General features: G+C 46.7%; 1 protein-coding gene across 1 annotated transcript; it reads right to left on the minus strand.

Annotated features, from left to right (window-relative positions):
* Positions 1 to 12,661: 12,661 nt before the first annotated feature.
* On the minus strand, positions 12,662 to 14,565 carry LOC109771914 (large ribosomal subunit protein uL14). The gene is made up of 4 exons (XM_020330608.4): positions 14,422 to 14,565; positions 14,036 to 14,320; positions 12,975 to 13,016; positions 12,662 to 12,865 (listed from the first exon to the last, which is right to left on the minus strand). The coding sequence occupies exons 1-4, from the start codon at positions 14,432 to 14,434 to the stop codon at positions 12,783 to 12,785; spliced, it is 423 nt and encodes a 140-aa protein (XP_020186197.1). The 5' UTR covers positions 14,435 to 14,565; the 3' UTR covers positions 12,662 to 12,782.
* Positions 14,566 to 14,794: the final 229 nt, after the last annotated feature.

The following is a 14,794-nucleotide window of genomic DNA, read 5'->3' on the forward strand; positions in this document are numbered from 1 at the left end:
GCTACTACGGGCTTCTAGCAAGACTAGTTGCATGTCTGTCGGTGGAACCGGTCTCATGAACGTGGTCATGTAAGGTTGGTCTGGGCCGCTTCATCCAACAATACCGCCGAATCAAAATAATACATTGGTGGTAAGTAGTATGACGATCACCGCCCACAACTCTTTGTGTTCTACTCGTGCATATCATCTACGCATAGACCTGGCTCGGATGCCACTGTTGGGAAACGTAGCATGTAATTTCAAAAAAAATCCTACGCTCATGCAAGATCTTTCTAGGAGATGCATAGCAACGAGGGGGAGAGTGTGTCTACGTACCCTCGTAGACCGAAAGCGGAGGCATTTGACAACACGGTTCATGTAGTCGAACTTCTTCTAGTTCCGACCAATCAAGCACCGAACGTATAACACCTCCAAGTTCTGCACACGTTCAGCGCGATGACGTACCTCGCCTTCTTGATCCAGCAAGGTGTCGAGGAAGTACATGAGTTCCTTCAACACACGGCGTGGTGACGATGATGGTGATGTGATCCACGCAGGGCTTCGCCTAAGCACCGCGAGAATATGACCGGGGGTGTAAACTATGGGCGGGGGCGCCGCACACGGCTAACAATTGATGTTGTGTGTTCTAGGCGCCCTCTCCCCACATATATATAGGTGGGAGGGGGAGGGGAGCAGCAAGGGTGCGCCCCAAGTAGGAGGAATCCTACTTGGGGTCCTCCCCAATTCAGCCTCCCCCCTTCCATAATTGCTGGAGGGAAAAGGGAAGGGGGAAGAGAGAAAGGAAGGGGGCCGAACCCCCCTTGTTCCTTCTCCAATTCGGCCTCCTGCCTAAGGGGGCCACCCCACCCCTTGTGGGCAAGTGTGCTCCCCTCTTATGGCCCATATGACCCATATCTCTCCCCCCCCCCCGGTACTCTGATAAATACTCAGTACTATCCGAAACACTTCCGGTGTCCGAATACTATCATCCTATATATCAATCTTTACCTCTCGACCATTTCGAGACTCCTCGTCATGTCCGTGATCTCATCCGGGACTTCAAACAACATTCGGTCACCAAATCACATAACTCATATAATACTAAATCGTCATTGAACGTTAAGCGTACGGACCCTACGGGTTTGAGAACTATGTAGACATGACCGAGACACCTCTCTGGTCAATAACCAATAGTGGAACCTGGATGCTGATATTGGCTCCTACATATTCTACGAAGATCTTTATCGGTCGAACCGTTATGACAACATATGTTATTCCCTTTGTCATCGGCATGTTACTTGCCCGAGATTCGATCGTCGGTATCTACATACCTAGTTCAATCTCGTTACCAGCAAGTCTCTTTACTCATTCTGTAATACATCATCTGTTGGGGATCGTAGCAGAAATTAGAATTTTTCTACGCATCACCAAGATCAATCTATGGAGTCATCTAGCAACGAGAGAGAGGAGTGCATCTACATACCCTTGTAGATCGCGAGCGGAAGCGTTCAAGTGAACGGGGTTGATGGAGTCGTACTCGTCGTGATCCAAATCACCGATGACCGAGCGCCGAACGGACGGCACCTCCGCGTTCAACACACGTACGGTTGGGAAGACGTCTCCTCCTTCTTGATCCAGCAAGGGGGAAGGAGAGGTTGATGGAGATCCAGCAGCACGACGGCGTGGTGGTGGAAGCAGCGGGGATCTCGGCAGGGCTTCGCCAAGCTCAGCGAGAGGGAGAGGTGTCACGGGAGGGAGAGGGAGGCGCCAGGGGCTTGGGTGCTGCTGCCCTCCCTCCCCCCTCTTTATATAGGGGTCCAGGGGGGCGCCGGCCCCCTGAGATCCCATCACAAGGGGGGTGCGGCGGCCAAGGGGGGGGACTTGCCCCCCAAGTCAAGTGGGGCGCCCCCCACCCCTAGGGTTTCCAACCCTAGGCGCAGGGGAGGCCCAAGGGGGGCGCACCAGCCCACCAGGGGCTGGTTCCCTTCCCCACTTCAGCCCATGGGGCCCTCCGGGATAGGTGCCCCACCCGGTGGACCCCCGGGACCCTTCCGGGGGTCCCGGTACAATACCGGTGACCCCCGAAACTTTCCCGGTGGCCGAAACTGGACTTCCTATATATAATTCTTCACCTCCGGACCATTCCGGAACTCCTCGTGATGTCCGGGATCTCATCCGGGACTCCGAACAACTTTCAGGTTACCGCATACTAGTATCTCTACAACCCTAGCGTCACCGAACCTTAAGTGTGTAGACCCTACGGGTTCGGGAGACATGCAGACATGACCGAGACGACTCTCCGGTCAATAACCAACAGCGGGATCTGGATACCCATGTTGGCTCCCACATGTTCCACGATGATCTCATCGGATGAACCACGATGTCGAGGATTCAATCAATCCCGTATACAATTCCCTTTGTCAATCGGTACGTTACTTGCCCGAGATTCGATCGTCGGTATCCCAATACCTTGTTCAATCTCGTTACCGGCAAGTCACTTTACTCGTACCATAATGCATGATCCCGTGACCAAACACTTGGTCACATTGAGCTCATTATGATGATGCATTACCGAGTGGGCCCAGAGATACCTCTCCGTCATACGGAGTGACAAATCCCAGTCTTGATTCGTGCCAACCCAACAGACACTTTCGGAGATACCCGTAGTGCACCTTTATAGCCACCCAGTTACGTTGTGACGTTTGGCACACCCAAAGCACTCATATGGTATCCGAGAGTTGCACAATCTCATGGTCTAAGGAAATGATACTTGACATTTGGAAAAGCTCTAGCAAATGAACTACACGATCTTGTGCTATGCTTAGGATTGGGTCTTGTCCATCACATCATTCTCCTAATGATGTGATCCCGTTATCAATGACATCCAATGTCCATAGTCAGGAAACCATGACTATCTGTTGATCAACGAGCTAGTCAACTAGAGGCTCACTAGGGACATGTTGTGGTCTATGTATTCACACATGTATTACGATTTCCGGATAACACAATTATAGCATGAACAATAGACAATTATCATGAACAAGGAAATATAATAATAACCATTTTATTATTGCCTCTAGGGCATATATCCAACAGTCTCCCACTTGCACTAGAGTCAATAATCTAGTTACATTGTGATGAATTGAACACCCATAGAGTTCTGGTGTTGATCATGTTTTGCTCTAGGGAGAGGTTTAGTCAACGGATCTGCTACATTCAGGTCCGTATGTACTTTACAAATATCTATGTCTCCATTTTGAACATTTTCACGAATGGAGTTGAAGCGATGCTTGATATGCATTGTCTTCATGTGAAACCTGGGCTCCTTGGCAAGGGCAATAGCTCCAGTGTTGTCACAGAAGAGAGTCATCGGGCCCGATGCATTGGGAATAACTCTTAGGTCGGTAATGAACTCCTTCACCCAGATTGCTTCTTGTGCTGCCTTTGAGGCCGCCATGTATTCCGCTTCACATGTAGATCCCGCCACAACGCTTTGCTTGCAACTGCACCAGCTTACTGCCCCACCATTCAAAATATACACGTATCCGGTTTGTGACTTAGAGTCATCCAGATCTGTGTCGAAGCTAGCATCAACGTAACCCTTTATGGCGAGCTCTTCGTCACCTCCATAAACGAGAAACATATCCTTAGTCCTTTTCAGGTACTTCAGGATATTCTTGACCGTTGTCCAGTGTTCCATGTCGGGATTACTTTGGTACCTTCCTACCAAACTTACGGCAAGGTTTACATCAGGTCTGGTACACAGCATGGCATACATAATAGACCCTATGGCCGAGGCATAGGGGACGACACTCATCTTTTCTCTATCTTCTGCCGTGGTCGGGCATTGAGCCGTGCTCAATTGCACACCTTGCAATACAGGCAAGAACCCCTTCTTGGACTGATCCATACTGAACTTCTTCAATATCTTGTCAAGGTACGTACTTTGTGAAAGACCAATGAGGCGTCTTGATCTATCTCTATAGATCTTGATGCCTAATATATAAGCAGCTTCTCCAAGGTCCTTCATTGAAAAACACTTGTTCAAGTAGGCCTTTATGCTTCCCAAGAATTCTATATCATTTCCCATCAACAATATGTCATCCACATATAATATGAGAAATGCTACAGAGCTCCCACTCACTTTCTTGTAAACACAGGTTCTCCATATGTTTGTGTAAACCCAAACGCTTTGATCATCTCATCAAATCGAATGTTCCAACTCCGAGATGCTTGCACCAGCCCATAGATGGAGCGCTGGAGCTTGCATACCTTGTTAGCATTCTTAGGATCGACAAAACCTTCCGGCTACATCATATACAATTCTTCCTTAAGAAAGCCGTTAAGGAATGCCATTTTGACGTCCATCTTCCATATCTCATAATCATAGTATGCGGCAATTGCTAACATGCTTCGGACGAACTTCAGCTTCGCTACGGGTGAGAAAGTCTCATCGTAGTCAACCCCTTGAACTTGTCGATAACCCTTAGCGACAAGTCGAGCTTTATAGATGGTAACATTACCATCCGCGTCCGTCTTCTTCTTAAAGATCCATTTGTTTTCTATCGCTCGCCGATCATCGGGAAAGTCTGTCAAAGTCCACACTTTGTTTTCATACATGGATCCTATCTCGGATTGCATGGCTTGAAGCCATTTGTTGGAATCTGGGCCCGCCATTGCTTCTTCATAGTTCGAAGGTTCACCGTTGTCTAACAACATGATTTCCAAGACAGGGTTGCCGTACCACTCTGGTGCGGAACATGTCCTTATGGACCTACGAAGTTCAGTAGGAGCTTGATCCGAAGTACCTTGATCATCATCATCATTAACTTCCTCTCTAGTCGGTGCATGCACCACACGAACATTTTCCTGAGTTGCGCTACTTTCCGCTTCAAGAGGTAGTACTTCATCAAGTTCCAATTTCCTCCCACTTACTTCTTTCGAGAGAAACTCTTTCTCCAGAAAGGACCCGTTCTTGGCAACAAAGATCTTGCCTTCGGATCTGAGGTAGAAGGTATACCCAATGGTTTCCTTAGGGTATCCTATGAAGACGCATTTTTCCGACTTGGGTTCGAGCTTTTCAGGTTGAAGTTTCTTGACATAAGCATCGCATCCCCAAACTTTTAGAAACGACAGCTTAGGTTTCTTCCCAAACCATAATTCATACGGTGTCGTCTCAATGGATTTCGACGGAGCCCTATTTAAAGTGAATGCGGCAGTCGCTAAAGCATAGCCCCAAAATGAGAGCGGTAGATCGGTAAGAGACATCATAGATCGCACCATATCCAATAGAGTGCGATTACGACGTTCGGACACACCATTTCGCTGAGGTGTTCCAGGCGGCGTGAGTTGTGAAACTATTCCACATTTCCTTAAGTGTGTGCCAAATTCGTGATTAAAATATTCCCCTCCACGATCTGATCGTAAGAACTTTATTTTTCTGTCACGTTGATTCTCAACCTCACTCTGAAATTCCTTGAACTTTTCAAAGGTCTCAGACTTCTGTTTCATTAGGTAGACATACCCATATCTACTCAAGTCATCAATGAGAGTGAGAACATAACGATAGCCACCGCGAGCCTCAACACTCATTGGACCGCACACATCAGTATGTATGATTTCCAATAAGTTGGTTGCTCGCTCCATTGTTCCGGAGAACGGAGTCTTGGTCATCTTACCCATGAGGCATGGTTCGCACGTGTCAAATGATTCGTAATCAAGAGACTCCAAAAGTCCATCTGCATGGAGCTTCTTCATGCGTTTGACACCAATGTGACCAAGACGGCAGTGCCACAAGTATGTGGGACTATCATTATCAACCTTACATCTTTTGGTATTCACACTATGAATATGTGTAACACTACGTTCGAGATTCATTAAGAATAAACCATTAACCAGCGGGGCATGACCATAAAACATATCTCTCATATAAATAGAACAACCATTATTCTCGGATTTAAATGAGTAGCCATCTCGAATTAAACGAGATCCTGATACAATGTTCATGCTCAAAGCTGGCACTAAATAACAATTATTGAGGTTTAAAACTAATCCCGTAGGTAAATGTAGAGGTAGCGTGCCGACGGCGATCACATCGACCTTGGAACCATTCCCGACGCGCATCGTCACCTCGTCCTTTGCCAGTCTCCGTTTATTCCGCAGCTCCTGCTTTAAGTTACAAATATGAGCAACCGCACCGGTATCAAATACCCAGGAGCTACTACGAGTGCTGGTAAGGTACACATCAATAACATGTATATCACATATACCTTTGGTGTTGCCGGCCTTCTTGTCCGCCAAGTACTTGGGGCAGTTCCGCTTCCAGTGACCACTTCCCTTGCAATAAAAGCACTCAGTCTGAGGCTTGGGTCCATTCTTTGGCTTCTTCCCGGCAACTGGCTTACCGGGCGCGGCAACTCCCTTGCCGTCCTTCTTGAAGTTCTTCTTACCGTTGCCTTTCTTGAACTTAGTGGTTTTATTCACCATCAACACTTGATGTTCCTTTTTGATCTCCACCTCCGCTGATTTCAGCATTGAATATACCTCAGGAATGGTCTTTTCCATCCCCTGCATATTGAAGTTCATCACAAAGCTCTTGTAGCTCGGTGGAAGCAACTGAAGGATTCTGTCAATGACCGCGTCATCTGGGAGATTAACTCCCAGCTGAGTCAAGCGGTTGTGTAACCCAAACATTTTGAGTATGTGCTCACTGACAGAACTATTTTCCTCCATCTTACAACTGAAGAACTTGTCGGAGACTTCATATCTCTCGACCCGGGCATGAGCTTGGAAAACCATTTTCAGCTCTTCGAACATCTCATATGCTCCGTGTTGCTCAAAACGCTTTTGGAGCCCCGGTTCTAAGCTGTAAAGCATGCTGCACTGAACGAGGGAGTAATCATCAGCACGCTGCTGCCAAGCGTTCATAACGTCTTGGTTCTCTAGGATGGGTGCGTCACCTAGCGGTGCTTCTAGGACATAATCTTTCTTGGCAGCTATGAGGATGATCCTCAGGTTCCGGACCCAGTCCGTATAGTTTCTGCCATCATCTTTCAGCTTGGTTTTCTCTAGGAACGCGTTGAAGTTGAGGGCAACATTAGCGTGGGCCATTTGATCTACAAGACATATTGTAAAGATTTTAGACTAAGTTCATGATAATTAAGTTCATCTAATCAAATTATTCAATGAACTCCCACTCAGATAGACATCCCTCTAGTCATCTAAGTGAAACATGATCCGAGTCAACTAGGCCGTGTCCGATCATCACGTGAGACGGACTAGTCAACATCGGTGAACATCTTCATGTTGATCGTATCTTCTATACGACTCATGCTCGACCTTTCGGTCTTCCGTGTTCCGAGGCCATGTCTGTACATGCTAGGCTCGTCAAGTCAACCTAAGTGTATTGCGTGTGTAAATCTGGCTTACACCCGTTATATTCGAACGTTAGAATCTATCACACCCGATCATCATGTGGTGCTTCGAAACAACGAACCTTCGCAACGGTGCACAGTTAGGGGGAACACTTTCTTGAAATTATTGCGAGGGATCATCTTATTTAAGCTACCGTCGTTCTAAGCAAATAAGATGTAAAACATGATAAACATCACATGCAATCAAATAGTGACATGATATGGCCAATATCATTTTGCTCCTTTTGATCTCCATCTTCGGGGCGCGAAGATCATCTTCGTCACCGGCATGACACCATGATCTCCATCATCGTGTCTTCATGAAGTTGTCACGCCAACGATTACTTCTACTTCTATGGCTAACGTGTTTAGCAATAAAGTAAAGTAATTTACATGGCGTTATTCAATGACACACAGGTCATACAAAAATAAAGACAACTCCTATGGCTCCTGCCGGTTGTCATACTCATCGACATGCAAGTCGTGATTCCTATTACAAGAACACGATCAATCTCAAACATCACATATATTTCATTCATCACATCCTTTTGGCCATATCACATCACAAGGCATATGCTGCAAAAACAAGTTAGACGTCCTCTAATTGTTGTTGCATGTTTTTACGTGGCTTCTATAGGTTTCTAGCAAGAACGTTTCTTACCTACGTAAAACCACAACGTGATATGCCAACTTCTATTTACCCTTCATAAGGACCCTTTTCATCGAATCCGATTCGACTAAAGTGGGAGAGACAGACACCCGCTAGCCACCTTATGCAACTAGTGCACGTCAGTCGGTGGAACCTGTCTCACGTAAGCGTACGTGTAAGGTCGGTCCGGGCCGCTTCATCCCACGATGCCGCCGAAACAAGATAAGACTAGTAGTGGCAAGAAAATTGACAACATCTACGCCCACAACAAGTTTGTGTTCTACTCGTGCATAGAAACTACGCATAGACCTAGCTCATGATGCCACTGTTGGGGATCGTAGCAGAAATTAAAAAATTTCTACGCATCACCAAGATCAATCTATGGAGTCATCTAGCAACGAGAGAGAGGAGTGCATCTACATACCCTTGTAGATCGTGAGCGGAAGCGTTCAAGTGAACGGAGTTGATGGAGTCGTACTCGTCGTGATCCAAATCACCGATGACCGAGCGCCGAACGGACGGCACCTCCGCGTTCAACACACGTACGGTTGGGAAGACGTCTCCTCCTTCTTGATCCAGCAAGGGGGAAGAAGAGGTTGATGGAGATCCAGCAGCATGACGGCGTGGTGGTGGAAGCAGCGGGGATCTCGGCAGGGCTTCGCCAAGCTCAGCGAGAGGGAGAGGTGTCACGGGAGGGAGAGGGAGGCGCAGGGGCTTGGGTGCTGCTGCCCTCCCTCCCCCCTCTTTATATAGGGGTCCAGGGGGCGCCGGCCCCCTGAGATCCCATCTCAAGGGGGGGGGCGGCGGCCAAGGGGGGGACTTGCCCCCCAAGTCAAGTGGGGCGCCCCCCCACCCCTAGGGTTTCCAACCCTAGGCGCAGGGGAGGCCCAAGGGGGGCGCACCAGCCCACCAGGGGCTGGTTCCCTTCCCCACTTCAGCCCATGGGACCCTCCGGGATAGGTGGCCCCACCCGGTGGACCCCCGGGACCCTTCCGGTGGTCCCGGTACAATACCGGTGACCCCCGAAACTTTCCCGGTGGCCGAAACTGGACTTCCTATATATAATTCTTCACCTCCGGACCATTCCGGAACTCCTCGTGACATCCGGGATCTCATCGGGGACTCCGAACAACTTTCGGGTTACCGCATACTAGTATCTCTGCAACCCTAGCGTCACCGAACCTTAAGTGTGTAGATCCTACGGGTTCGGGAGACATGCAGACATGACCGAGACGACTCTCCGGTCAATAACCAACAGCGGGATCTGGATACCCATGTTGGCTCCCACATGTTCCACGATGATCTCATCGGATGAACCACGATGTCGAGGATTCAATCAATCCCGTATACAATTCCCTTTGTCAATCGGTACGTTACTTGCCCGAGATTCGATCGTCGGTATCCCAATACCTTGTTCAATCTCGTTACCGGCAAGTCACTTTACTCGTACCGTAATGCATGATCCCGTGACCAAACACTTGGTCACATTGAGCTCATATGATGATGCATTACCGAGTGGGCCCAGAGATACCTCTCCGTCATACGGAGTGACAAATCCCAGTCTTGATTCGTGCCAACCCAACAGACACTTTCGGAGATACCCGTAGTGCACCTTTATAGCCACCCAGTTACGTTGTGACGTTTGGCACACCCAAAGCACTCCTATGGTATCCGGGAGTTGCACAATCTCATGGTCTAAGGAAATGATACTTGACATTTGGAAAAGCTCTAGCAAACGAACTACACGATCTTGTGCTATGCTTAGGATTGGGTCTTGTCCATCACATCATTCTCCTAATGATGTGATCCCGTTATCAATGACATCCAATGTCCATAGTCAGGAAACCATGACTATCTGTTGATCAAAGAGCTAGTCAACTAGAGGCTCACTAGGGACATGTTGTGGTCTATGTATTCACACATGTATTACGATTTCCCGATAACACAATTATAGCATGAACAATAGACAATTATCATGAACAAGGAAATATAATAATAACCATTTTATTATTGCCTCTAGGGCATATTTCCAACATCATCTTGTAACTAACTCATTAGTCACTTTGCTTGCAAGGCTTCTTATGATGTGCATTACCAAGAGGGCCCAGAGATACCTCTCCGGTACTCGGAGTGACAAATCCTAATCTCGATCTATGCCAACCCAACAAACACCTTCGGAGATACTTGTAGAGCATCTTTATAATCACCCAGTTACATTGTGATGTTTGAAAGCACACAAGGTATTCCTCGGTATCCGGGAGTTGCATAATCTCATAGTCGAAGAAATATGTATTTGACATGAAGAAAGCAATAGCAATAAAACTGAACGATCATTATGCTAAGCTAACGGATGGGTCTTCTCCATCACATCATTCTCCTAATGATGTGATCCCGTTATCAAATGACAACTCATGTCCATGGTTAGGAAACCTTAACCATCTTTGATCAACGAGCTAGTCAAGTAGAGGCTCACTAGGGACACGGTGTTTGTCTATGTATTCACACATGTATTTGGGTTTTCGATCAATACAATTCTAGCATGAATAATAAACATTTATCATGAATAAGGAAATATAAAATAACAACTTTATTATTGCCTCTAGGGCATATTTCCTTCAATGGATGCATGGAAAATGAAAGTACAGTTCATATTGTGAACAAAGTAAAACAAGAAGATTAATGTTGTATGCAATGAGAGAAGATGGACTATAGGATCCATAGGTTCAGTAGTGGCCTCTCTCTAAAATAAATAGCAAGGATGGATTGTTAATGATGTTTCTCTGTTCGATTTGAAATAAAGCTAGCCATGGTAGTGTCACCTCAAAACAAAAGAGGATAAATGCTTTATACACGCACAAACGCACATGTTCTTGTTTTATTGATCCTTAACTGGAGTTGCTTATCGGTTTCTAAGGAAGGTGATGCAATGAAACAAATGCCAAAATTAATCTGAACATCATGTTTCTCCGCACTGCTATTCCCGTGTTTGCACGAAAAAATACAATATGTGTGCAAGCAATGATTTTCCTAGTATTAACCCAAGAACCAACAGCAACAAGAAGAAAACAGTATGCTCAAGCTCACAACATGATTTCCAAAACCAACCAAACGGGTCTAGCAGAAATTGATGAACTCCATTGGTAGAGTAACCCGGACAAAACTCCAATTATATGATCATCCGTTGGATGAGAAACAACCAGTTTTAGCTCTTGGTATTGAGCAAACACCTAGTGAGAAAGAGGAAGATGAAATTGGTTGTCATATTGTCTTGCGGCAAGAGTTTATGACAACGAGATAAAAGGTGAGGCCATTGACCGCTAGGGATAATATTACCCCAATTATCCTTCCAAGACGCAATGATTTGCATATAGAGCAAGATGCAGTGCCTTTAGAAACCCCCAATTGTTTGACTCTATCCCAAACAAAGTGAACCCAATACATCCATGATAACTTCAGGATGTGCAACACAGTGAGATCTCTTCACCATCTCAAGGAACCCTATTGTCATTCTTTTAGTAGGGTATTGTACACACATTTAATTTGGTCTCTAGGACGCTCCTCTTCGAGGTGTTGTGCCTCCTGGGTTTACTCCACGCTTCTGTGGTGGGTTTACTCCACGCTTCTGCGGTGGATCACAATCATCCTCCCATCTGGAGCACGAGGGTGATGTTGAATGCCAAACTAGGGCCGCTTGTATGGCACCACAAGGGTCCATGAGATGTTGTCTGTGTTGGTGACCGACACTCTTTAACCGGCTCCTGACAAAGGCGAGAGTGGTTAGGGTGCTACAAATAGCCTGTACCTACATATTTGGTGATCGGTGTCTCGCTCTTTGGAGATGATGTGGTTATCTTTTGACATCCTCACAGGGCGGAGCTGCTTGCGGTCCGTGCTTACACTTTTTGGTCACACTTTCAGACTACACGCTAGCTTCACCAAATGCTTGGTGACCCCAATTTGTTATTTGAAGGATGTGGGCCTTGGGGCAGCATTGGTGATGGGCGCGAGTTAGCCCCATTCCACATCGGGATTCCACCCTCGACTAGGAAAGCTTCCAGTGGGGCACTAGAGTTCCCACTTGGAAGCCACCTTAATTGGTCAACTTATTCCTGGTCGGCACGCCACTTGGAAGCCAGCTTATGGTTCTTGCAGTCAACAAGTAGGGGTCCTCAAGCAGTTGGAGGGGATCCCCGACCTCGCCAAGAAGGTGATCATCCTTCGGGTCCAATGGATTTGGAGGATGTGCACCAACCCTCTCGTCCTTGGCATTGGCTTTGACATGCAATTCTAGCAGAGTGTGTTTGTTGCCCCTACAAGGATAATGGTATTTTCGCACACTTTTGGGAGGACATTAGAGACATTAGGGTGCCCTTAACCCCCTGGGCTATGTGGCAATATATCTAATTTTGGAGGGCCGGCTATCATGCTCAAGATTTTCTCGTCATGCTAACAAATGGATGGATTTGAAAGCTGGGCAACGCATGGAGTATCATTTCATCACAAGTTTAAAGGCAAGACAATTTCTTATTACGTCGATATCACAACCTTTGGAGCTCGTGAAAAATAAAGTTCTAGCAAAGAAGCTGATAAGTGATAAAGAGATCTTTTAACCCAGAGAGCGGAAAAGTTAAGAGGTTGAGCCTCATTCGGATAAATATCTGGCAAACAAATAATTCAGGTACATTCATCATCCAGTACAAATCTGAAACTAAGGAAACATATCATTATCCCAAACAAGCTCCTCAGACAATGGCATTCGCTGCGCTGGCGATCCTAGGCCAGAGGTCAGCACACTCCTTACCAATGGGTCCTGTGATAGCAGATCCTGCATAATAGAGCGAGGGACAAGTTAACACCTGAGCAGCAGTTCTAGCCTCTCAAGGTCATATAGAATGCACAATGGTGGTCACAACAATAAAGTACATCAGTCTTACCTTTCATCTCACCCTTAGGATTCACAATCACCCCAGCATTATCTGCAAAGAATGTATCAGCACGGTTAAGTTGACAAGTTCTGTAACTTGAGGAAAAAGACATACAGGAAATGGTACAGGAACACACTGAATAATATCTATATGAGACATGCACATAGATGTTGTATATCATGCAAAAGGAACTAAAAACATAAAAAAAGCTACAATTCTATTTTCCACCCTACTAGAGATAAATAACTTTGTGCATAGACAAATTACATAAATGGAGTATGTACAAACAACAAATTATTATAAAGAGAACATACGTAACCAGCATACTGTTAGTGTTTAAAAGACAACAGAAGGCGAGTCCCTGAGTTTCATTGCAACAGTGCTGCTACATAAGGCTATAAAATATGAGACCATGTTCCAGATGGAGGAATTCCAATAATGATTAATATATTCTTCATCAAAGAAAACCTCCCAACAACTAGAAGGCTGTTTTGTGGTGTCTACAACGGAATATGCAAACTTTAAAAGCTCGATCCAGATATTGTTGGAAGGAGCTCATTGTCCATCGTCACCAAAGTACCTTGATGTTGGAATTTTTGGACAGCTTACCACATACGCCATGTGGTAAAGCACCTTGATGTTATGCAGAACAGAACAACAAATGTCGTCCTGACAGATCTGATTTACCAATGCAGCAATGAAAGCTACATAGCTAAATCAAATAATGGCAGACTTTAACATGGAGGAATTTTGACAACAGCATACTTCAAGAACGTCAGGCACTCTAATTATACTCCTCAACTCTATACACAACAGTGACAACGTCATAAAAGAAATGAGCAGTATAAAGGTGTGTTTTAAGACAGTTTTCATGCAACATTCAAAAGCATGCACCGTTTGCTAAAGAAATCAAGAGAGTCGATACCCTATCATCGTTTAAGATGTTTCTTCACGGCGCTGTACTGTTTTGGCGTGAATCTAGGCGGAGCCGTGCGAGATCACAAGCATCCAGATCTTCTAATGAGAGCTAATACAGGATCTCATAAAACAACACTGGGAATCATCCTTACCTTCGAAGTACATGAAGACACCGTCCTTTCGGCGCCATGGCTTGCGCTGGCGCACGATGACCGCCGGCATGACCTTCTTCCTGAGGTCGGGCTTCCCCTTCTTGACGGTGGCCATGACCATGTCGCCGACGCAGGCCGACGGCAGGCGGTTGAGCCTTCCCTTGATGCCCTTCACGGAGATGATGTACAGGTTCTTGGCGCCCGTGTTGTCGGCGCAGTTCACCGTCGCTGCCACCGGCAGACCCAGGGACATCCGGAACTTGTTCCCCGCCGATCCTCCCCTCCCTGCAAAATTTCCCACCAAGTGCGTGTTAGGCTAGATTAACGAGATACACGAACGGACGCAGGAGCCTCCGAAGAGGGCGGAGAGAGGCGGCTGCACGCACCGCGCTTCGACATGGCGGCGTCCCCTGCGGCGCTTGCTCCGAGCGGCGGCGCGAAGAGTAAGTGTACCGATTAGGGTTTCGCGGCTTGGGTTGCTTATATTGAGTGAGGTAGGTGGGCCTCGTCTTTGGGTTCTAGGGAGCACGTTAGGGCCACTCGCTAGTTGCTCTTCTGGGCTGAGTTTTCTCATGAGAGAACAATGGGCCGGAAAAGCTCCACACACGACCTTTTATGCACGGCACGAGGGTATGAGTACTCCTCACTATTTCGAGAAAAAAAAAGGAGCAACCAATTTAGGAGCTCGTTGGGGAGTCTCCTCAAGGGTCAATTGAGGTGTGTAAGTAACAGGACGCGGTAAGGGGTCCACCACAGGTG

This window comes from Aegilops tauschii, chromosome 1, assembly GCF_002575655.3.
Source record: "Aegilops tauschii subsp. strangulata cultivar AL8/78 chromosome 1, Aet v6.0, whole genome shotgun sequence".
Taxonomy (NCBI): domain Eukaryota; kingdom Viridiplantae; phylum Streptophyta; class Magnoliopsida; order Poales; family Poaceae; genus Aegilops; species Aegilops tauschii.